This window comes from Nansenia antarctica (genome assembly GCF_963989245.1).
Source record: "Nansenia antarctica genome assembly, chromosome: 7".
NCBI classification, from domain to species: Eukaryota; Metazoa; Chordata; class Actinopteri; order Argentiniformes; family Microstomatidae; genus Nansenia; species Nansenia antarctica.
The window spans coordinates 55780170-55805447 of NC_137677.1; the positions used below are offsets into that span (position 1 = coordinate 55780170).

A 25278-nucleotide genomic window follows, 5' to 3' on the forward strand; every position below is an offset into this window, starting at 1 on the left:
TCAGCCAGAGCTGGTGAACAGCCAAAGCTGGTATTTGTCTGAAGGGTTGCAGGTCACCAGGGAAGGGTGCTCGTGACGGGCACTAAGACACAGGTTCCACCCTGGGATGAAGAATAACTGGTTCTACACAGAGGGAAGAAGACACACATAAAGAAGTTAATTATTTTCCACACAGTATGAAATAACTGGCATCCAGTTGTTATGATGACGGTAATGACGACTAAGTCTGGAATTCCAAAAATGCTGTGGTAGTAACGTTTATGCTTTGACTGTCGCACAAGCACAAACTGCTATTGTCCATGTGTGAAAAGTACATTTTGAAGTAGCACAGTAGTGAGATTTTACATCCCCCAAAAACTAGTCCCAGGATTTGAAATAAATGAATCCTGGATGAGCATACCAGATAAACAAAATGTAAGGCTTTAGTTAAGTTTTAAGACTCTCACCTCCTTTAACTCCCACTTTTGTTCCGTTCCTACGAACGTGCTCCTGCCTTTATACTGGCAGTCTTCCAGCTTCACAGCTCTGTCTGCCCCGTGTAAGCACAGCTCCTTCTGAATGTTGTGCCGGATCTCATGATGTGTGGAGTACTCAAAATACTGATGGATCAAAAAGAAAACTGTATATCATCTCGACTTATAAGCTGACAGATAAAGCATGAGTGTTAGAAACTGATAGACAAAGGAAGCGTTCTGTAAAACTAATAGACTAGGCAGTATTTTGTATTGGAAGTTGGGCAGTCCCGTAGCTCCCTCTGACCTGGTTTCCTCCTAGGCCGTGGCAGGGGTACATGATCAGCTGTTTCCCTCCCTCGTTGTTCTCCCCAGCATCCAGACACGAGTCCTTACCTACATTCTTAACCTGAAGGGCGGAAATGGAAATACAGTAAAAAAAGGGGATTTCAGTAACCCACAAGCTGTTTAAACAAGCCCCCCACCCTTGCCTCACTCGTGCCTTCGGTGCCTCTGAAGCACTCCTTTGGGCCCTCTGGAGTGGGCTAAGTAGAAACCCACAGTGGCCCAGACACAGTACTCTGTGGTCTGGAAAGGGAGGCTTTGGGGGAGGAGGAAGAGGAGACGGTACTGGTGGGGCTTACCGAGCCAAAGTGAAGTGGGTTGAGATCGGGCATGAAGACCTCTGGATACACGTTCTTCAAATACCAGGAGAAGCTCTTGCACTGCAGCCTCTCCCTGAGCTCCACACGCCTGGAGACGTCTCCAAAGACCCTCTGTGGAAACAATTCCAGGCAGCCATTAAAGAAAGAACGTTCCCTCATTACTCACTCACTCTGGCCAGGCTTTGAACTGGGGTAGGGAAAGCCTCCATTACCACTTCCTGTAGGCCGTGGTAGAGTCAGGAGCTGCGTGGTTGATGGGTGACGGGCTGAAGACAGCACTATGTATGGCATGTGTTCCATTCAGCCCCTCACAATAAAAGGACATTTCGTATATCATACCAAAGCAAGCTGAAAAACTTGATGTAAATTAACCAATGTTTAGTTGGTTAAGTTAGCGTCTACTGCATATTTGTCGAAACACTTCCAAGGAGGTCAAAACTTTTAACACCGGTGTAGGCTGATGATAACTACTATAGATAGGCCTTGAAGCTGTTTAAGGGGGGGCTGTTTGAACCCAGCAGGGGCGGTCTGTTGGTCTAGCTCTCTTTGAGGTATGGCCTCAGGGGGAATGTTTACGACATGTAGATGAGCGCCTGTGTTGGGAAGCACTACTCTGAGCCCATGTCATTCATCACTCCTGCTGCTTACCCTGGGGCTACTCAGACTGTCTGCTAACAACTTTAAAACTTGAGGAAAAAAAGTGGATAATCCATGACTATTTCTCTCAGTTACAAAGGGATACTAGCCATTTCAACTAATTTCACACACTGAGGTACTTATGCTGGGATCTCAAAATATATGTTCTCCTTACAGAATGTGTTTGCACATAATGACGTGTGTTCAGACTGTATCCAGACTATAGACAATCTATGAAGGCCCAGCGTGTGGTTGCCCAAACTTGTCCTACGAGGGGGATAACAAGACGTCTGCAGTCAAAATGGGAACATTTGTACGGCCATGTGGGATATAGCTGTGGGGAAACATTCCAGAGCAGACTGCTACTGTTATAACAGCTAAGGGATGGATGGATTTCTGGATATGGATGGATATTGCTTTTATGGCTTTGTCCCATTACAGGAAATAGCTAACAGGCACACCACTAAAGGAAAGCACCAGAATCAGAATCACCACGTACGTCTTTGGCCATCTGCGAGGCTTGCTGGTTGCGTCTGTAGAAGATCTCCTTGTAGTCGTCCATCCACACCTCAGCCAGGCGCACCTGGTTGCGTGCAATCACCTGGGTGCCCTTAGGGAAGGTGTGGGGGCTCTTGGTGCGGAAGACATGGCCCACGATGGAGCAGGGGATAATCTCCAACTGACCCCCACACTGCCACACCTGCCAGGAAGAAATAACTAAAAATAAATTGTCACGACTACACCTAGAGCTATGCTCAGATACAAAGATAGAGTGAATCACATTTAGTCAATAGCACTAATGGCATGATAATTAATACCTTCTGTGGAGGCACTAATATACTATAATGAAATGGTATTAGAAAAGAATGGCTGGTGAATGATCTCTTACTCTGAAAGACATTTCGATATTTTCTCCACCCCAAATTTCCATTTCTTCATCGTAGCTGCCTATATGATAGAAGTACTCTTTTGAGATGGAAAAGAGCCCACCAGCAAAAGTTGGTGTCCTATGAAGAAAAATACATTTAATGGAGAATCCTGATATATGTTTATTTCATAATAGACAACTCATTATCACATACCTAGGAATATAGAAATAGATTTTGCATAACTCTTTACAAATAAACAGGTGAATATATGTCAAAAACAATTCAGGCTTCCATACAGTTATACTCACTTGATAGGATAAGTCTCATCCTTCCTCCTTTGTTTCTCATGGTCGGGTAGACTCTCCCAGCCAAAGGACAGGCCCCAGTCAAAGTTACCACGGTTGTGGTTCTGTCCATACGGCGAGGGCTTCATGAACTCAAAGGTATTGAGGTCGATGGTGGTGATGTCAGGACTCACTACTGCGGTATAGTTTTCTGCTATCCTGGCCAGTAAGGGTTCCAGCCAGCCATTGAAGCATTCACCTGTTGGGCATGAATATCATTCACAAGAAGGTGTCACATAACAAACACTATGTGCTGTACATTATATACAGTACAGGCCAAAAGTTTGGACACACCTTCTCATTCAATGCGTTTCCTTTATTTTCATGACTATTTGGTACATTGTAGATTCTCACTGATGGCATCAAAACTATGAATGAACACATAGGAATTATGTATTTAACAATAAAGTGTGAAATAACTGTAAATATGTCTTATATTTTAGATTCCTCAAAGTAGCCACCCTTTGCTTTTTTGTTGTTAATAAAATATATTATAATAATATTAAATATAGTATGTGTTAATAATAATATGTTATTATATATATATATATATTTAATATTATTATATATTTTATTAACAACAAAACATTTTTATTTTATTAACAACAAAAAAAGCAAAGGGTGGCTACTTTGAGGAATCTAAAATCTAAGACATATTTAGAGTTATTTCACACTTTTTTGTTAAGTACATCATTCCACATGTGTTCATTCATAGTTTTGATGCCTTCAGTGAGAATCTACAATGTAAATAGTCATGAAAATAAAGGAAATACATTGAATGAGAAGGTGTGTCCAAACTTTTGGCCTGTACTGTATATCTGTTAAAATGTGAAACTCTATTATATTGGGTCGATTAACAGCATAGTAGCTTGCAGTACACAGTGCACATTCCTGGGTCAAGCACAAGCAGCCACACCACAATATATGCAACATTGCAAAACCAATGACATTTATAGCAATCCTGGCAAGCCTCAAAACAACAACATGTACTGATGCACATTCACTGAACACTATTAGGAACACTATACTAATACTGGGTATGGCTCCCTATGCTCTCAAAAAACTTAAATTCTTTGTGGCATTGATTCCACAAGATGTTGGAAACATTCCTTTGAGATTCTGGTCCATAATGACATGACAGACTGCAGATTTTTTTCAGGTGCACTTTCACGCTGTGAATCTCCAGTTCTACCACATCCCAAAGGTGTTCTATTGGACTCAGATCCGGTGACTGGGAAGGCCACTGAAGAACACTGAATTCATTGTCATGTTCATGAAACCAGTTTGAGACGACTTTTGCTTTGTGAAATGTTTTAATATCATGCTGGAAGTAGCCATTAGAAGATGGGTACATTGTGGCCATGAAGGGTTACACATAGTCAGCAACATTACTCAAATAGGCTGTGGCTTCAGCCATTAGGCCTACACAACCTCTACCAGCTTGGATTGTTGACAGGTGTGCAGGTTGTTCCTAATAAAGTGTTCAGTGAGTGCATATTCAGCATAGGTGTGGACACAGGTGTGTCTAAGTTGAACGATTACTAACTACTAGGTTTGTTGAATGAATGAATGACTCAGTGACATTGACGTCAGTGAGAGGGTGTGTGTGTGTGTGTGTGTGTGTGTGTGTACTTACAGTGAGCATCTAGGAAGGTGAGAGTGTCGCCGGTGGCCACTGAAGCCCCCAGCAGCCGAGCAGTGATCAGGCCCTTCCTCTCCCTCTGGCGAACCACACGCACAATGTGCAGTCTCTTCAGATAGTCATCCAGCTCCTCCTTCAAGGTATCTGGGGGGAAATTACACAGAAATTTAGAGAGATTCACGAAAATGAATCAGTGGACAAAACACAATAGTCTTTGATCAGATCATTCCTAACAGGTGAAGATAGATCGGCCTTTTTCTTTCTTTTTCTTGAACTCATGTCTGTATAGTGATACTGTAGCCAATTTGGTGAAGTGGCTTGTACCTCATCCAGGCCCCTTAATATGGAAGCTTACACTTCAACAGAGAAAGAGAAAGAAAGAGGTGCCTGGCTTTCATCCCCAGAATGGCTCCGTGCCAAGTATGCCTGACCAGTTCGTAGGCTATAGGAACAGGAAGGGAATCGTTTCTTTTTCTGCAAACCCCCTAATAGTGGGCTATTCCCACAAATGACTTTTTTGAGTTTAGAGTGTCGGTTGGGCTGAATTCCCTGCTCCTTCATTTTTGTTTCTCTCAGCCTGGGGCCTGTTTACAAGAGCAAACTCTGACTCATTTCTCCACACGAGCCCGGCTAGAGCTCCTCTTAGGAAAGTATTCACTAGCAGCTCTGCTTCCTGCCGTAACCCTCTTCACGAGCCGCGAGACAGGCCTCCAGACTGCACATTTCATGGCACACCAAAGGCCGCCCAGCAGGCCGCCTGAAATCAAATCCAAGTGAAAACAGGGTGGTCCCTGCCTGCCCAAAGGCCTTTTTACCGTCCACGCTGGCATCGTCCACCAGGATGATCTCCTTCAGGAAGATGGCGGGGGAGGTGTGAAGGACGCTGTACACCGTCCTCAACAGGGTGCTCCATCCTTCATTGTGGAACACAATGATCACACTAGTGGTCGGCAAGGAGGGACATCGCTTGAATGTTTGTTCGATACATCTGCAAAAAGAGCAAAGATATTTGATGTCTTTTATGGTTCCTGAGAGGCACAGTGGACTATGGTTAAAAAAACTTATTTTAGATAAGTTTAGTTTTAGTTTGAGATATTTTCCCTGAGGCGGTGTCCATTTCAGTTGTGACACTGGATGTGTGACAGCTTTGAAATGCCCACCGCACCAGACAGGGGGCGAAACTGTGTAAATTACCCTGTTAAAATAGTCGGAACATGGACAGACTTGTTTAATTAGCCAAACAAAACTCGACTTTCTCTTGAACTGGCCACATTAACTGGGCAGACATGCTGAAACGATGTTTCAGACAGAAAAACTCTCCCTGTGGTTGGAGTGAAATTTTCCTCAATAATTCAAAGCAAATATCAAAGAGTTTTTGGGTTGAGCAGTCATGTCTGTTCGAGACCAATTCTATAATGTTGTTATATCTCCTTCCCTCTGCGGTGTTTCAGTATGTGACTTGGGTTTAATATTGAGGTATATATGGAAATTGATTACGTCTACAGACACAACACCACCAGGTGGTGCTAGCTAGGAGAAGCTCATCTTTACATAGTCATGCTTTGTCATCTAATTCATTAATGTTTTAAAAGATAATGATGATGATGATGATGATGATGATTTTAATTCATGATACTCTGGGCCACCACTCTGAATCTCTACATGGCCATGTTGTTTCCAACCAATGATTAATATACTATGCCCACTATGAAAAAAGCAATAGACTGATGGTTTAATATAAGGATGACATACTCTGGAGGTCTGGTGTCAGGGCCCAAGTCGCGGCTGAGAGAAATGCGGTCACTGGCATAGAGGTTAAAGCAGTGCTTCTCATCTCCCCTCTCCTTCTCCTTCTGTTCAGTAGGGCTCAGCTTGTCTGTGTGGAGGGGCTTCCCAGAGGCCCCGGGGGCGTTGGGGTCCTGGGGTGGTCTTTCCAATGCCGGCCTGAGCTCGGCAGCAGTGTAGTACCCTGGTAGACAGGACAGGTCACCTCCGGTCTCCTGCTGCCTCACAGGGGCTCTGATCTGCATCTTTGGCATGACGTCCCTGAGGTTATTGACAGCCCCCATCACCATACCCAGCACTGCATCTCGTTTAACTGCTATTTCTTTCAGCCAGGGCTCCTCTTGTGGACTTTGGCTCACCACCTCACGTTGTATGAGGAACAGAAATGTGACAAAAATAAGGGCCACTATCACCAGTTTCAATGGGTGTAATCGCCTCCGGAGAAATCTGCGAAAGCTAGTCATTCTTCTGGAGCAGGTTGGGGTATTCCTTTCTGACAAAATGTCACCTAACAGTAACACAGTCATACAGTTAGGCCACATCTCCAATAACATCACAAAGAAATTAGAGTTGATCAGTATCAAATATGAGAGTGAGCAGAATCACAAAAGTATGTCAGAAAGAATCACAAAAGTATGTCTCCAAAACTGAAAACAGACGTAATAGTGACATGCCATGTTACCACACTACACATTGAACTGTGACATTCCACACGTGGACGCAGGCAAGTAACAAGATTCAGCATTGTGGCCACAACATGTAATGGTTGATCATTAAAGGATTGACATAATCTACAAATAAGCAGCGGCAACATAGGCTACACTTCACGTTGCCTCATTTATTAAACCATACACAAAACACTTTTAGTTTTACATGCAATTCTGGAAAATGATATGGAACTTACCTGGGATGTTACATAATAAGGACTGGAAATGCAATGCACTCCAAAATGGAGATTTAGAAGAACATCAAATTAAATCCATCATTGCATCCACACAAAGAGTTCCGTTTCAAAGTGCTGTATTCCAGGGCGGTTTAACCACAACTAATACAGTCAGCACAGTCAATTGGAGTTGCGCTATTTCAATCTCTGCAAACTAGGATACTTCCGTCTCGTTGGATCCAGGTGCGCTCCTCTCAGGTAGAGGGTGGAGCCCTGTTGGCAGTACGCGTGCGTAGAGCACATCTCCCCGTCGTGATGTTAGAATTATAAGGTTCTATCTCCATTTTTGTCAAAATTTAGGTTTTTTTACATAATCTGATCCATTAGGTGTTTATTAATGCCTGTGTGGTGTTGTCTTTAAAATGTTGACATTTTTTAGTTAGTAATTCATAAAATACAAAGGTTCCATCTCACAAAACCTAATGGAATGTGAAAACTTTGACGCTCAATATCTCTGAACTGCCCTAAACGGAGATAGAACCTTATCATTCTAAGCTCACGCCGTGTCGAAGCCATCGGACTGGAACATCAGTGGATATCCATACACATGCACAATGTGTTCCATAACGGCATAGGCTACCCCTAATTACAATTATGTGTTAATTAATTAGTTGACACATAGGCCTATACGCTCTAGTTGTGTCATAGCAAAACTCACTTATGATTCCCATAGGCTATACGTTTGAATTAACCAGCACTTGTCTTTTAGCATTAAACTAAAAAAAGAGTTGCAATCATGGAAGCAATTTGGAGCTAATACCTCTCTGGTCGCTTGCCTTGCAGAGTCACTTTGTCTGGGCAATATTGGAAATAGTCTACTCAGCGGGGTACGTCTGATCCGATAGTGGTGTCAATTCTTAAAATAATAGGATTTGCTTAGCCGGCCATTCATTGAGACTGTTGCCGGGTTACAAATAGCGGAGGAACGTATCCTACACCTCTCTCATAGGCACCGCATCCAATCAGGCTACCTAGGAGAATAACGGGAGGTCGCCCTTAGGGGACCATCTAATAGGGACGAAGGGGAACTCGTGAGAATTAACACTTACATTAAATTCCAATATCGAACACAGTTTCTGTTCAATTGTAGCCTACACACCGACACACCCTGGTTTATGTAGCCTATGACATCAATACGAAATCAAATGCCTATAATTGTATAATTGCATCTAAATTGACAAACTGATACTCAACCAAAGACCCATAACAGCGCATCTTGTTTCAGTGAAGTCACTTTTCTGATTTCTCAGAACACAACCCCGCACGCAAAAAAAGTTTGGAATTCTATAAACGCTCAACATTTAATGTGCACTATAATCAACGTCCATCCATGAGTTTTTATCTGTTGAATGAGAGATGGAATTAATGAAAATCATCGGACACTCACCGTGCATACGGGATCCTCTGAAACATAGCCCACCATAGTCCCGTGTGCCAAGCCCCCCCTGGCAGACGGTATTCATAGAGTGTTCGGTGCTTGTGGGGTAAAGAAAAGACGTGGACACGGTGGCCATCCGGAGAAGGAATACTCGGGTGCTTGTAGTGACACAATTCACCGTGACTGCTCTCCCCCCTCTTCGTTAATACCTCGCCTACACAGCAGCCCCGCACTTAGTTAAGCAGGTTACTTTTATGTGAAAAATGCAGGAATGCTCACTGCTTTTTCTTACATTTGAAATAGGCATCTTAATAATGAATGACAGAGTAGCCAATCTCTAGAGAGAGAGAGAGAGAGAGAGAGAGAGAGAGAGAGAGAGAGAGAGAGAGAGAGAGAGAGAGAGAGAGAGAGAGAGAGAGAGAGAGAGAGAGAGAGAGAGAGAGAGAGTGTGTGTGCTTTGTGACCTTTTCCCAATGTTACTAGATGAGCTATAGTACTTCACATTCTTCAAGACTTTTAACTCAGGAAATACTGTAGCAAAGTAAACTCTGATTGATTGATGGATTGACCAATCTCCTTATGGGAGGTTGCTCTCTATAGTTGGCAACTCCCAGAGGGGTAACTTTCATTTAAAAAGTTACAACCTTCCCGACAGCATGTTCAGAAGAAAACTTAAACAGATGACATAGGGTGGTTGTATCAATTCTTAATTATACAAATCCTGTCTATGATACAGTACAATATTTTGTTGATAAAGATAAGTGTGAATCCATAAAAAAGCATGTACGCTTAAAGACTATAGATTAAATTCAAAGTAATCATTAGTAGCAGCTACATAATAACAATATCTCTTTCATTATCAAGTTGTGGATTCAACTTGAATTCATGTACCGGTATTTGTATTGTAGAAATAACAACAATATCAATTAATCGATAACAATACATGTTTTACTTAAGCATAGTGATTACAAAGACTATTCTTCCAAATGTACAAAGCACAGCATGAGAAAATACTCTGCATCACTTCCATCCAAATTGATTAATAATGAAAACACTGTCATAAGAAAACATAAAGTCAACAATGATATACACATTCACACTCACATACACACTCTAGTATTTCTGCTAAGATCTTAAAGCTGCCCGTGCTTTGTCCAAGATGTCCTTCCTCATCCTTGGATAATTTGGATGAGCATCCAGAACCTGCAGATGACATGACATAAAGTTAGTTACTGTACTGTACTATATGACAGTGTGTTATCCAAACAAACAAAATAATATCGTTAACCTGTTTACAGGAAATGTTCTTACCTTGTGACACACATCAATGGCGTCAACATGCCTCTTTGCTTTCAGGTAGTTGAATGCAAGCTTGTACCCTGGGATAAAAGCGTAGTTACATCAATGTGTGCTGAAATGAATACAACACAATTGACTGAGCCTATGTAAAATGTCCTACCACATACCTATAGTTGGGTTAGTTTGATTTCCATATTTCCACGCCATTTCATAGTTGAGTGCTGCATCCCGGAACGCCTGTTCTTTTTCCATGATATAGCCCATATACTCATAAGCTTTACAACAGGACTGTAAACACAACATAATGACTGTCAAAATCTCATAATGGAATATTTCACCTACAATGCATGGCATGTTATCAGCAATGGGAACTTTAGCAAGGAACACTCAACACTATCCATAAATAGAACAGAAAGGTTTGATAATGAATAATACGTTTAGACCCTATCGCTCTTTGTAATACAGTGAGATACAGTAATGCCATTCATTTAATGTGACAGTCTCTCCAATATTAACCTTATTATGACGGAGGCATCTCTTCAGGAGCTCGCCGGCCATGTCATATTTCCCTGACTGGATATAGATGTCTGCCAGGAGCAGCCAGCTCTTCTCAAACTCGTCAGCGTCAACGATGCTCCAGTTCATTTTAGCGATACGTTTGAGCTGGTTCCTAGCTCGGGGTGTTTGTTTGAGAATCATGTAGGCCGTGGCCATTGCTAGCAGTGCAGGCACATGGTCTTTCTAAATGAGAAGAGAGACCCCTGGTTAGGTGTTCTAGTACAAAAGGGTTGGGGAAAATACAATGCTATAAATCAGATACAAATTCTCTAAAATGTACAGTGAAAAGTTACTCTGTACTGTAAAGAGTTAAGTTCCATACAAATGTTAAGACAACATAACTAAACTGAAAAGCAAAGAGACAATGAGATAATGCATGCCATTAAAGTGAGGGTACATTTGCTCTAAGGGCGTATGGGCATCCATGTACACCATCTGGAGTTGACTTACCTCATTGTTTGCAATCTCTGTGAAAACATTCAGAGCTTTCTCCACGTTGGCTTTTTGCTTGGTGGCCAGAGAGCAGTAGTTCTCTAGGATGCGTAGTTGCACTTGGCCACTGGCTGTCTGGGGCTTTAACTCCTTCAGGAGCTTCTCTGCTGTTCTCACTGCCATCTGCTCGGACTCCTGTTTCTCAGTGGAGTTCCTGGACACAGGTGAGGAGGATAGAGGCTAAAGAGTCTAATTTCTTATCATTGAATATATACTGTACAGTGCATTCACCTAACATAATTCTTTTAAATTTGTTTTTCAGATTTTATCCCTTTTTCACCCAATTTGGTAGCCAATTGAACCCAACCTAGCATCCAATTATCCCCTGCCTATTGCATAGGATCCGCCGCACGACCCCGTGGCCGGCAGTCCCAGAAGAGGCCGCCAGGCAGACTAGCTGACTGGCTCCTCGAGCCCAGCACCGTTATTCCGGCACCCAGGGGGCGGTGTTGCGCGACGGATCCTTGTCCAGAAATACTCCTATACCGCCCTCGGAAGCGGCCGCCCAATATGCCGCTTCCCGTGTGCCTCGGCCATATCTGGATCTGGCGAGCCGGGATACGAACCCCGGCCCCGGTGGGCAGCATGCACTAGTGGCCAGTGCGTAGACCGCTACACCACCTAACATAATTCAATGAAAATCCCAATGTTCTAGACAGTTCAAGGACAGAGCTGACTGCTGCTGTTCATGTCACCCAGCTCACCCCATGTCACCATCTAGATTCTCAAACACTTCTCCTCCCATAGTGTCATTGTCTGGGTTTAGGCAGATCTCAATCATGTTGTACACAGCATTCTGACCCCAGTCATTGTCCTTCCGGGCCTTATTGAAGTGGCGCAGCCCATCATTTGGTTCACCCATGTACCTGTGCAGCAACCACACAACTCTTTGAGATTGTCTTTGCCAGACTGCCTTGTAAATATTTCTGAATAGATCAAATTGAGATGAGTGAACTGACCACAGGTAAAGTCCTTTGCAGTAGTTAAACCCAGCATCCAACCTGGCCCTGGAGGAGTCTTTTTCAGCCATGTCGAGGAACCTGGGAACTTCCTCTAGCTTTCCAGCTCTCCTCAACAGATCTATTAGACGTGACAGTGTTGGGTAGTTGTCTAGGGGAGAACAGATGGGAAAGACATTACTTCCCCCCCAGAATCGGTCAAATCAGTGGTAGATATTTACATTAAGTTCTTAAGTTTCCCTTTCAAGCTAGCAAATCTCCATTATTTCAGAGGGGGTATATGAGGTTGTGTATTTAAGCCCTCAGAACACTTGTCACACCTGGTTTGCGCTCCAGTAGTTGTTGAAAGTGGAAGACGGCCTGCTCATAGTCCTGCTTCCGGAACATCAGGTCAGCCATCATCTACGGGGGAAACACTTCCCGGGTGAGTAACTCACATTTTCCCTTACAGACTTACTGAAAGACGTATAGAAATATCCTATGGACAGAACTAACCAGAGTGGCGTCTTCATTGACCTGGTCACTCTTGAGAAGGACACTGCATTGCTGCTGGCAGGAGTCCAGGTCATCTAAAGTCAGGTACAGCCGTGCCAACTCCAACATCACCTACAGTAAAGTCAGTAAAAAAAAGCAAAGCTCAAATCAAATAGGAAATAAATGTTAGCTTTTTTAGATGTATTATTTGCAACTATCCCAAATAGCGCAAGGAGATTTAATGTTTTGGCTACAGAGTTTTTCCGGGGCAGGTAGCTCCTAATTATAATTACAAAAGCATAAACCAATGAGCAATGTTGCCATTAAACATACAGTCCACATTCACAAATAAACATGTTTGTTTAATTGCAGATATTTGATGAATAAGTCAAAACACCCATAATAATCCTAAATAGGTGTGTACAAAACCAGGGATGCAACCTCACAGAAAAGGGAAAGAAGGGATGCTAAGGCTTAACAAGTACAGCTGCAGTGAGCACAGTGACCGTTTGATTCAGCCTCACCGACCTTGCTATCACTCTCACAATAGACAAGAGCTTCTTTGTAGAACTTGACTGCTCTCTCGTAGCCCCTCTGACTCGTGTAGTGTTTAGCGATCTCGGCGCAGATCTCAGCAGCGAGCTGCTTCTGCATGGGGACGGCGTCCGGCTGCTCCAACTGGACCCGCTTGAGAACCTTGGCCTGCACATCTCTCGCCTAAAGACGGCATAAGAAAGCGGTCATCTACACATGCAATGGTAATGTTGGGCATTCGTCACTTAGCTTGAAGTTAAATTGATTATACATTTCAGTTAATATAATGATAATAATTATTATAATAATAGTAGTAATAATAATAATAATAATATATGCCATTTAGCTGACATTTTTATCTAAAGTGACTTACATTGCAGTGAGTGTATACATTTTTCAGTATGGTCAGTATATGTATATGGTCCCAGTTACTGGCAGGCCTAATCAGTACTCACTCTTTGTAAGGAAAGTAAAGCTTCATCATTTTTGTCAACCTTGCCTTGGATCTTGGCTAACAAGACCAGGTAACGGCAGTCGCCTGTTAGTGCCGGCAGCTCATTCACTAGACAAAACCAAAACCAAAAAGACAATAATGCAATTTAAACAATATACATACAGCACATACTGTACTTTCAACAGGAGCAGTCAGGTAATAATTTTATAATTTTAATTATAATTTTGCCATTTAGCAGACGCTTTTATCCAAAGCGACTTACAATTACGAATTACAGGGACATTCCCCCTGGAGTAACTGAGGGCTAAGTGCCTTACCCAAGGGCACACTAGTAGTGGTGTGGCTTCAGGCGGGATTTGAACTCACAACCTTCCGATCACAAGTCCAACTCACTATCCACTAGACCACCACTACTAGGTACAGCCTAGACTAGGGTAGGCACTCTAAATCCTGGGTAATTCCAAAAAGCCATACCTGGGTCATGAGCAAGAGCGTCCTGTAGGACCATCTCACACCTCTCATACTGTCTCATCTTCATCAGCAGTTCAGCAAGGTCGTAACGGAGGAAGCTCTGCTGCTCAGTCTTCAGGGCAGCTTCATAGTAATTTATCGCCTGAGAGTAGTAATCAGTAATAGGTGTAAGACCACCTATTTTAAATACTGTACAGTGGATCTTTGGACATTTTTGTTTTCTTGGAACTGCATACAAACCTTTCCGTAATTGTGAGTCTTGACAAGAGCTTTGCCAATCTTGCTGGCCAAAGCACCATCTTTGGGATTTTTCTTCAGAGCCTGCTCATAGACCTCAATGGCCTTCTCTGGCTGTGAGTAAACATGTTTTATGTTCAGCTACGTACAGTATAGACCACAAACTGTGACGATTCATCATTCCTGTGTAATGTCATCCGAGGACAACACTAAGATTGTTTACTATCTTTTCTAAATACTTACATGACTGAAGAAAACAAACTTATATTCACTGCTTCCTGTGAAGCCCAAACAGCTCTGTAAGCTGAGACTTGGTGATAAAAAAACAAACAAACAAAATACAAATACCTACCTCTTGGATATTCACATAAGCATCCCCCAGGAGGAGGTATGTATGAGGGCTGGGCAGCTTCTCCACCAATTCTCTGAGGAAATCAAATGAGACGTTACACGATACATTATACAGTATAGACGTGTGTCTGCAGGTTTGAGCTGCTCAAGGCTCATTCAAACCTAATTACTTAACAGCGGGGTCTCTGTGTGGTAATGCCTGTCAACACAAGTACAGTATCAGAGATCAGGGAAAAAGCACAGTTCTGGAACAGTGGAGGCAGCTTTGCACATTACAGCCTTGCTGCATGAGTGGGTAGCCTACAGTAGAAATTCACATTTCATTGGCTGTGAACTTATGGCCTGCATAAAGACTTCATCCCTCCTCACCGGTAACAACTGGCATATAGGCGCTTCTCCTTCCTGTGGTTGAGATAGATGTCGGCCATTTTCTCCTTGGCTTGGATGTAGTAGGGCTGCTCAGGGGTGATGTTTCGGAGCATGCTAAGTGCCAGTTCAGTGTCACCGCGTAGCAGAGCCAGGTCAGCGTTAGCAATGGTAACGCGTATCTCTTCAGGAGTGCCAGAGAACTCGTTGATGGCATCCTGCATCACTTTAGCTGCTTCGTGCTAAAAACATCAAACCCATTCATGAATCAGAAGTTACTCCTCCATACTGGGTTAACATGACTGGGGCAGAAGACAGTGGAAACTTTTTTTTTTTTAAAGAATGTTCTCATTGCAACCTTGTCTGCACTTTATGACTAAAATAATAATAATAATAATAATAATAATAATAAAGAATATTTTACATATAAAAAAACTATTTTTGAGCAGATTCTCCTGAGTCTTTTCACCTGTTCTCCGTTGAGCCAGAGGGCCTCAGCCAGCTCCAGGAAGATGGACACACAGTCAGCAGAGCTGAACTCCACCTTCTTGCTCTTGGACTTGGCTGAGCCCCCGGCCCTGCGTACCCCCTGCAGGCTCATGGCCATTTGCAGGGTCTGGATGGCCTCAGGAAGCTCCCCCATCTTCTTCTGGGCCTGGGCCTTGATCAGGTGATATAGAGGGTGCTCTCGCACCTGGCAGGAGACAGGAAATGATCAATCGGTGTATGTGTGTGTGTGTGTGTGTGTGTGTGTGTGTGAGAGAGACAGAGACAGAGAGAGACAGGGGAGTTGGATGTTTTGGCCATTTTTTAGGAAGCTGTTCTTACCTCAAAGTTGTGGCTGAGACAGAGCTCCAGAGACTGGGAGGAGAGTTTAAAGTTGCCCTGTAAGAGGTGGATCTGGGCCATCAGCAGGTGAGCCTCAGCATGGGAGGGACACTGGTCCAGGCAATGTTGGAGGCTGCTATGAGCCGCCTCAATTTCACCTAAAGGACATCATTGCTGCCATCAAGCCCATGAATGCTGACACTAAACTTGTCCAAAATGGCAAGGAAACAGTGCACTGCACTGCATTCTCTAATAGGCAATACAGTTAGGACCCACCTGACTGGAACCTGACTTTGGCCAATAGGAAGACACTTTCTAGGAGTCCGGGTACTATCTTCACCACAGTGTCCAGTACAGAGGCACAGTGCTGGAGCTGAGGGGCAGGAGGCTGGCCCGGGGCTGGAAGCTGAGACATTGCGGAGAACAGGAGGTCAAACGTTATCTACAAACTTTACATATCAATGTAGTCCAATATTGGTTTAAAATTTGAGTAGAATACACTATAAGCTGGACGCTGAATGCAATGTCAGTGGCTAGAAGATAGCTAGTTATGTCTTCTTACTGTTTTTGAATTTGAGTAAGATTGGTGTGAATAATCACAACATAATCCCTACGAATTGATGTATGGAGTTATGATATTGCAATGGAATCAGTGATTAGACATCTCCTCCAGACAGACCTTGGCGGGGCAGAGCGCTAGGTACTCCTTGATTATTTCCATCAGGAAATCAGGGTTGAGCTTCTCGAAGTACTCCACCCCCAGAGGCAGGCCCTGCAGTGTGGAGAAGTGGGTATCCACTGCGTCGTTCAGCAGGTTGGTCACTTCGTCCTGGGGCTTGTGCTTCTTCACAGCCAGCACTGCACGCAGGTACAGTAGCTCCTGACAGTGAAAGAGAGAAGAGAGAGCGAGGGGGGGGGGTTACCCAAGAGTGTTATAAGGACAACACCTCATAATTCAGCTCAGAAGGGCAGCTAAGATACAATCACATGGCATTGAGACAGAGAGTTACCCAAGGGTGTTATAAGAATTACCCTTCAGAATTCAGCTCAGAAGGGCAGTCAAGATACCGTCACACAGCGGCGAGTCTACAGGAGAGCTGAGCCCATAATGCTAAAGACCCACAGGACCAGCTGTTACTCATCCTAGCGGATGTCACTGCTGCTAAGAGCTTACAAACATTTCAAAAGGAACCATGGTAACCTAAACAAAAAGCAAATGGCCAATGCAAAACTATTTCCCAATACTTTGAGAAAGCCCTCAAACTGGATGAAACAGAGCAACATCTTTCTTACCGCTGATTTTCCGATCGATTGCTGAATCTCAGTGAGGAACTCCAGCTGTTGCTCTGCATCCTCTAGGTGTCCTTCAATGAGCTGGCACCTAATGATACCTGTAATGCAGTTAGAATGTTTTAGAATATGACATAATTCCACCATTGACAGCCCCCACTCTTTGGCAGATTTATTTCTCTCTCCATGGAATGTAGTGTCTTTGAGTACTGAGGAAAAACGCTATACAAAATAAAAGCATTATTATTATTATTGTAATCACTTTTCAGTAAGTCACTTTTCAGAAAACAAACAAATGTTGTACAGATAGTATGACACACAATAAAATGCACACAATAAAACTAAATAAATTAGAAAATCAGAAGTTAATGTATCCCGCCTCACCTGTCAAAGCTGAGACACTAGTTTCGTCCAGAGTCATGGCAGTCTTGTACCACTTCATAGCCTCCTTGATTTTCCCCTGCAGGACCAGCTGGTAGCCCAGTTCTGTGGCCAGATCAGAGACCCCAGACGACTGTGAGAAGGCTCTGTCCACCATGATGTGGGTCTGGTGGATGACCTTCTCATTTCTCCCACACTAGTAAAGGATTTTTAAAAAAAGAAACAAAAAAAAATCCATTAATTTCCATTTAGCCTAAGAAACATTGTGCAAGAGAAAAGTGATGGACTTTTATCTTCAGACTTCATCACTTATCACAGTAACTTCTGTGGAAAACATGGACTATCGATCTTACCACCCGAGTGAAAGCCAAGGACATCCTGTAGAACAGCTCAGGGTTGTGAGGTTCCTTAGAATCCAAATTGCTGACAAGGTTTGACAGCTGCTTCACCGACTGCCAAGATTGTTTGGAAAAGAAAAGATGATATTTTCCAATCAATCACACTCTTCCCACTACACACCATGGACAAGATTATCCAATATCCACCAATGTGTACAGCAACAGGTGGACGTGCTATCTGGTTGGCAGATTTACTGGTACTGCTTGGGCATTACCTCAGTAATGTCACCATCTCTGCATAAGGAGTGAAGAGCTAGCATTCTAAGGGCTTCTGGGTTGTTTTTATCCCTCTGTAAGAGCCTGAAATGAGATAGGCAACATCATGTAAGTACTGTACACAATACCTTCTCTCAAACGTACCGTAGACAACATTTCCATTATACCTAGTACAGTTGGTTTCATGCCCACATAAATCTGATGTTATCTGGGTGGGTATTGAATACATGTTAATCCCATGATGTCTTACAATCTCTCACAATGTGGAGGGAAAGCAGAAAATACAACCTAAGCAGGAACCCTCACTCAACAATGAACCAGACAACAGAAAGAAGGAAGGGTCAGGAATGTGCACTGCATGTGTCCATCCCTCTTCACAAAGCGCTAGCAGGGCTACAACAGAGCTTCTGGCCTTGGCTCAAAGGAGACTGGCTCCACCTGAGTGATCCTCCTTCCTCTTGTTCATAGAACCTTGAGCTGTGCATCCTGGGAATCGTGTGTGGCTCTAGCGCTTCGGCTCAAAGGCTTTTTATGTTCCCTGGCACTGGCCACAATCCAGAGGGGAGAGCAGGCAGGAACAATGGCTTTAGTCAGTGTGCTCTGGTTCCAGGCATCACGCTCGGTTTTCATTTGCACTTGAATACAGACCCCACTTGCAAAGGCTCTGTGTCTTTCCTTACATGGCTGCCATTTATCGACCAAATCCAGCAATGAACATATTTTTGGATCGAAACAGCCCTTTTAAAAACAGTTGGATTTCAACAATACCTTCTCTAAAACACACCTTAGACACATTTCAATTATACCTAGTCCAGTTGGTTTCATGCCCACAGAAACCTGATGTTATCTGGGTATTGTATAGCCTACATTTTAATCCCAAGATGGCTTACATCTCTCACAGTTGGGTTTACGCAATACCTTTTCTAAAACACACTATAGACACATTTCCATTATACCTAGTGCAGTTGGTGTCATACGCAGTAACCTTTAACCACTCTGCAAAACAAACAATCACACATTCTATTAATAAGAAAAATGCAGTTCAGTTGAAATGACTGCTTCTCACCTCTGTGCTGCATCTACTGTCTGCTCCCAGTCCTGAAGGCTCAGAAGCAGCTTCATTTTCTTGATCAAGGCAGGGAGGAAGCCAGGAAAACTAACAATGATTTGGTTGACTGTCTCCAAAGCCCCAGAGTAATTCTGGCGAAATTCGTAGTACTGCACCTGAAACAAACAACACAGACGGTAAGAATATTTACTGACATCCATTTAGTAATTAAATTCAACTGCAAAACAAGAGGAATGGGTAATCAGCCATTTCACAGAAACAGAACAAGTGCAACGACAAACAGCAATAACATAAAACAAATATCTAAAGAAAATATTGCACATCGCACAAACAGAGACCTATCTTGTGTAAGTTGATAATAGATTCAGCCAAAGCCTCTATCAGTATAAAGAAAATCTCTGATTCAGCCTTCAGAGTGAAGGTTTGGGACACATTCAAGCCGTCACTAAGGGGATTACCACTCAGACACAATACCTAAGCACCATGAGAAATATGAGAAGTGACGGAGACATCAACAATGACTCAGACTCCAATATCTCTTACTATTGTTAGAGTGAAGGAACACCATTCATGACAACACAGAGATGGTGTGTCTTGCTTACCTTTCCCATCAGAGCGAAAAGATCTTCTCTCTCTTTCAGTCCCTCGTCAAAGTATTTCCCAGCCTTCTTGGCAAATGCATCCTTACTAGATGTCAGATCTATCCAGCCTTTCAGGATAATCCCCTGAACAACAGACGTTAATCCAAACATTATAAAAGGCTGGACAAAAAGGAAACGAGGCAAAAGGGTTAACAGTGATTCGTAGTTGTTTTACTCACCTCTCTGGAACCATTGGAGATTTTGATCATCCTCTCTATGTATTCCCTTGCTTTATCATTGCGACCCAAAAGCCAAAGGAACATCCCAGCATAGTAGAGGCCCTTGGGAGATGAACTTTTGCGATCCTCTTTCACCTTGGCATCCAGTTCCTGAACGACATCTCGATCTGACACAGACATAGACAGACACAAATTACATTATAAGATATGACGAACGTCTGCATTGTAAACCAGGAGAGATATGATATGGATAGCTAGGTGTGACTGTACCTGGGTTTGACTTTTTCTTCTCAGCATAAACTAGAGCCATCAACGTACAGAGGGACACATCACGTCTCTCTCTGATCAGTTCCAACTCCTGGATGGCTTCCTGAATTTGATCTACATTGAAACATAAGACAGAGTCTATAGAGACAGATAACACTCATTGAATTAGCCTATTTAACCTGAGTTTAGCGAGTCATCTTTTACCTTGCATCAGAGTGCCATAGGCGTGGAAAAAGATGAAGATCGGATCATTGCTAAATTTCCTTTGAGCCAGAGCTGCGGCACTTATTACATGGTTGTAATACTTTTCAAGGCAATAGTAGTTGATCAAGGCCTGGGAATAAAACAAAAACAACAACATCTAAAGTTAGAGCTAAGGCATGGTCAAGAGCTCCATGATAATGGCTGTAGAGACATCATCTGTTTAAAAGCATAATGAGGCTACATGAAGCTCCTGTAAGTAAGTCAGTAAGTAAGTAAAGCTTTATTTATATAGCACCTTTCATACAAGAAATGCAGCTCAAAGTGCTTTACAACAGGAATAAGAACATAAAGTGAATATAAAAACATATACAAGCATAGAATGAATATAAAAGCAGGGGAAAACAGTCAAAAGAAAAGGTAAAGATTTACAGACTACTATAGACTTTATCAATAGACTTCTTATATACTTTATTGTAGCAGATTCTGTATTATGCACCAAAACAAGCTAATGCATCTGCACTGTGGCTGGACAGCTGTAGGACCTTCACATGAACAGTTACTGATTTTAACATAGGCCAATAGCACTTAAAATGCTACGAAACAAAAATGTTTTCTGCTGATTGTTCACCACAGTGACACAGTGACTGTTGCAAACGTTTACCAACACTGTAGCTAGTCGTTGCTACACAGGTGCGTCGTTGCCTTTGATTGAGATATTATTGTTGTGGAGTTATTAAATACATTTTGTGTCATGTCAACTTACCAGTGTTGACTCTTCATCCTCCATTTCAGCCATGGCAGAAAGATTGAAATCGAACGCTAAATAAGCGAAAAGACCAATATTTTCGTGGGATAATAATACTACAGCATCATGAACTTTCTGTCAACAAATAGCAGATTCAAAAACGACAACATTTGTTATTTCATTTATTTCGCCATCTTGCAAATGTCTATTTTGGCGTCTCTCGGTAACTTAGTTACAAGCGCCGCCATTTTCATTGGATAAAAGGGGAGGTTCAGGAAGTTGAGGATGCCCTGTAAATCTGCTTTAGCGATACACTAATAATCCGCAAGGTGGCGCACCGGGCACGCTGTATGATGATTGATACTCGAGCGATGCTCCACAATGTATCCACATCACATTCACATGGAATTACAGTAATCTTCATTAAATTTGATGATTTTCCGTTGATGAATTTATGTCAAAAGAATTGCTGATTTATGGAGTTTACTGTTTCTGTTGTAGACTTCATCGATACTCATATATACTCATACTCATTTGATTCACTCCACAGTCCAACTGTCGCATCAAGACAAATCTTGTATAAGTAATGTTCATCATGTAGCTAATTATGTAAACAAAATACATAGGCCTACATGTATTTCTGGAGTATACATACTGTACCTAATCTTATATATTGGGATTTCTTGGGGGTGTTGAGAGTGTATCTCATTGATTGCAGCGAGGAATATATTGGCATTACATTTATAGTAGAGATAGCCTTGCACTCACAGCAGAGGAAAAAGTCATTTGACACTGTATGCCTACTGGACCCTAAGGCTTATTATTATCAAAGTGGTTGCTCTTTATGTTTGGTGAAAACCTCTCCACAGGTCACTTCAGGCTCTTAACAAGGAATCAGTTTGACCAAAAAGCCCCTAGATATAGTTACGCAATATAAATGCACATATTTTGTGTCACCCACAGACCCCGTTACTGTAGGATGCAGTAAAAATATTAAAGGTAGGCCTAAGTTGTATTCACCTATGAAAGGTTCACATGTGAAACTGGTTATCTTTAGAGTGGCACAATTGAAGCACATTGACACTCTGAAATATATTGCATGTAAAAAGAATGGTTAGATATTTGAATGTATGGAAATGATTCTGGTCATTGCTCTGATTTCCCAATGGCTCTCATTCACAGACAATGACTCTGTGTCATCAGAAGATTCCAGTGGCTGCCATCTGTTCTTCAGAAGGCACACTTTCCAGTCTAGAGGGTGCCCAATCAAAGCAATTTAGATAGATGTTCAACATGAAAATGGAAGGAAATGGCAATTCTGAGTCAGGAGATTATTATGAGTCAGGAGTTGCAGGCAGGATTAAAAGATACGGTAGCAAGGTGCCACAAATCAAAGTATAATTATCAGAAATAACATTTACAATTACTCATACAGTAAGAGTCCACTGCACCTCCTCAATTTCTAAGCTCCCACCGGTAGACCGATATACACAGTATGGTAGTTATTTTTATACTGTGCAATGGAAACACATTCCAATCAGACCAGTAATTGGTGGCACAATGTTACACAACGCCAAAGATTGATTGTGAAATCCTAACACTTGATATGTAGAATACAGGGCAGACATCGCTGAGTCCATGGCAGGAGCATCCAATGCCCAGTGGGTCACAGGACAACTGTCCCAAGGGAGACCTTTCCGTCCCTTGTCAGATACTATTTAACACGAGCACTGGCACATAATCATTACTCTGCAGCAAACATCAATGGAAGAGTAAATCAGGTTGGTATCGAGCTCTGAGCATGGCCAACAGTGGTAAACGGTTGTCAGCTGTAGCTGGTCTGTAGCATAGAGATACTAGTGGGCCTATACAGTACACAGGTCTGTAGCATAGAGATAGTGGGCCTATACAGTACATGTGTCTGTAGCATAGAGATAGTGGGCCTATACAGTACATATGTCTGTGGCATAGAGACAGTAGGCCTATACAGTACATATGTCTGTAGCATGGAGATAGTGGGCCTATACAGTACATGTGTCTGTAGCATAGAGATAGTGGGTCTATACAGTACATGTGTCTGTAGCATAGAGATAGTAGGCCTATACAGTACATGTGTCTGTGGCATAGAGATCGTGGGCCTATACAGTACATGTGTCTGTGGCATAGAGATAGTGGGCCTATACAGTACATGTGTCTGTGGCATAGAGATAGTGGGTCTATACAGTACATGTGTCTGTAGCATAGAGATAGTGGGCCTATACAGTACATGTGTCTGTAGCATAGAGATAGTAGGCCTATACAGTGCATGTGTCTGTAGCATAGAGATAGTGGGCCTATACAGTACATGTGTCTGTGGCATAGAGATAGTGGGCCTATATAGTACATGTGTCTGTGGCATAGAGATAGTGGGTCTATACAGTACATGTGTCTGTAGCATAGAGATAGTGGGTCTATACAGTACATACTGTATGTCTGTAGCATAGAGATAGTGGGCCTATACAGTACATGTGTCTGTGGCATAGAGATAGTGGGCCTATTCGGTTGCCTAAGTCTGACGTCAAACGTGACGTTTAGCAATTTCCGGGTCCAAACCAGAATACCAGTGTACTACAGCGGTAGAATGACAGTTCAATCAATTTTAGACTCGGATGTATTCATACAACAAGGGACACAGCACTTTCCCATTTTCCCATATTTGTCAGCTTCTTTGAGCCTCGGAAAAGCGCTATATAAATATAATGAATTATTATTATTACTGAGGCATTTCGAAGACAGCGCCTCAGCCAACTTTGGACCCAGAAACACGTCATGTCCAAGCACCACCAGACTGAATTATGTACATTTTTACAATATTAATTTGTGACTACCAGAGATTCACAGAAGGTCAGCATTGATTTTTTGTGATGGTTATCAGCAGGAGAAGCATACAAATCTCCTGCATGATTGTTAACACTAGAAGAGCCGTGTGAGTAAAACAATGTGTGTGACCCCTGTGAGTAAAACTAAATTCTATCTTTGCACTCAATCAAATTTCAGGATCCTCCTTTCATGACTTTTCCTAGAAATGTGCGTTCTACCACCCAGTATCCTTTCATTTTGCTAGCTACCTAGTATAAAGCTATTTTGCAGTATTTGTGTGTGTTTGTGTGGGTTTGCGCTAGTATTGGCTGACATCTTTTTTTTCCCAAGGCTGCAATGCTCTTCAATATCAGCAGAGGTCGCAGGGGGACACTAAGAAGTGAATAAGATGTGTTTATGCTACAAATATCAATCTTATTCAGTAAATCTAATTCAGCATATTATTATATATTTCAGTGAATAAGCTTGATATTTGTAGCATAATGTGTGTAGGCTACTCTCAATTCTCATGTCGACCTCGCATGTGACAAATACACTTGAAACTTGATTACATTATATACATTTGATATATATATATATATATACAGGGTTCGACGTTAAGGTTTTTTCCTACTTGCCCTGCAGGTCAAGTACTTCCCAAATCTACTTGCCCCATCTACATTTTTACTTGCCCTGCCTACCGTTGCCGGCTGTGCGGCGCATAGATTTCTCTCACAACATATTTCTAACTAAGTTCCGTTGCCTGTTGATTGTGTGTAAAAAAAAAAAAAATCTTAAAAAACAGTGTTCATTAGCTATATTACATCAATCATTATATTTAATAGTAGATGAGAATTTTTTGGGGGACCTTTATTCTGAAATATTTTTGGGGGGACTTTTATTCAGAAATATGTTTTTTCAGACTTTTATTCTGAAATAAATAAAAAATCAGACTACTATTCTGAAATCTTTTTTGGGGGACTTTTATTCTGAAATAATTATTTTCAGACTTTTATTCTGAAATTTAAAAAAAATCTGACTTTTATTCTGAAATTAAAAATTGCAGACTTTTATTCTGAAATTTAAAAATGCAGACTTTTATTCTGAAATTATTTCTTTTTTATTCTGAAACATTTTTGGGGGGACTTTTATTCTGATTTTTTTGGGGGGGGTCTTTTATTCAGAAATATTTTTGGGGGGACTTAATTTTTCTTGTGACATGAAGCCACACTTTTCAGCCATGATTCCTTGTTGTATGTTTCAGAGTTTCACGCACACGCAAGGTACGCCCAAGGTACGCCCACACATGTACG

The 25278-nt window shown here is 42.2% G+C and overlaps 2 protein-coding genes across 2 annotated transcripts; both read right to left on the reverse strand.

Annotated features, from left to right (window-relative positions):
* galnt3 (UDP-N-acetyl-alpha-D-galactosamine:polypeptide N-acetylgalactosaminyltransferase 3 (GalNAc-T3)) lies at positions 1-6857 on the reverse strand (the record flags this gene model as incomplete). Its single annotated transcript, XM_080536941.1, has 10 exons — positions 1-123; positions 447-599; positions 760-861; positions 1097-1228; positions 2253-2453; positions 2643-2760; positions 2931-3165; positions 4603-4752; positions 5424-5596; positions 6361-6857. 10 exons carry the CDS (start codon positions 6855-6857, stop codon positions 1-3), a joined length of 1884 nt encoding a protein of 627 aa, XP_080393067.1.
* Positions 6858-9833: 2976 nt separating this feature from the next.
* ttc21b (tetratricopeptide repeat domain 21B) lies at positions 9834-21178 on the reverse strand (the record flags this gene model as incomplete). The annotated part of the gene is made up of 29 exons (XM_080536943.1): positions 9834-9917; positions 10026-10093; positions 10181-10301; positions 10530-10754; positions 11022-11217; positions 11768-11929; positions 12023-12173; positions 12343-12424; positions 12518-12628; positions 13025-13213; positions 13486-13592; positions 13959-14097; positions 14196-14306; positions 14545-14617; positions 14913-15151; positions 15379-15603; positions 15738-15895; positions 16014-16143; positions 16417-16617; positions 17031-17128; positions 17412-17604; positions 17762-17860; positions 18022-18106; positions 19089-19246; positions 19694-19816; positions 19912-20078; positions 20182-20292; positions 20383-20512; positions 21146-21178. The coding sequence occupies 29 exons, from the start codon at positions 21176-21178 to the stop codon at positions 9840-9842; spliced, it is 3963 nt and encodes a 1320-aa protein (XP_080393069.1). The 3' UTR covers positions 9834-9839.
* Positions 21179-25278: the final 4100 nt, after the last annotated feature.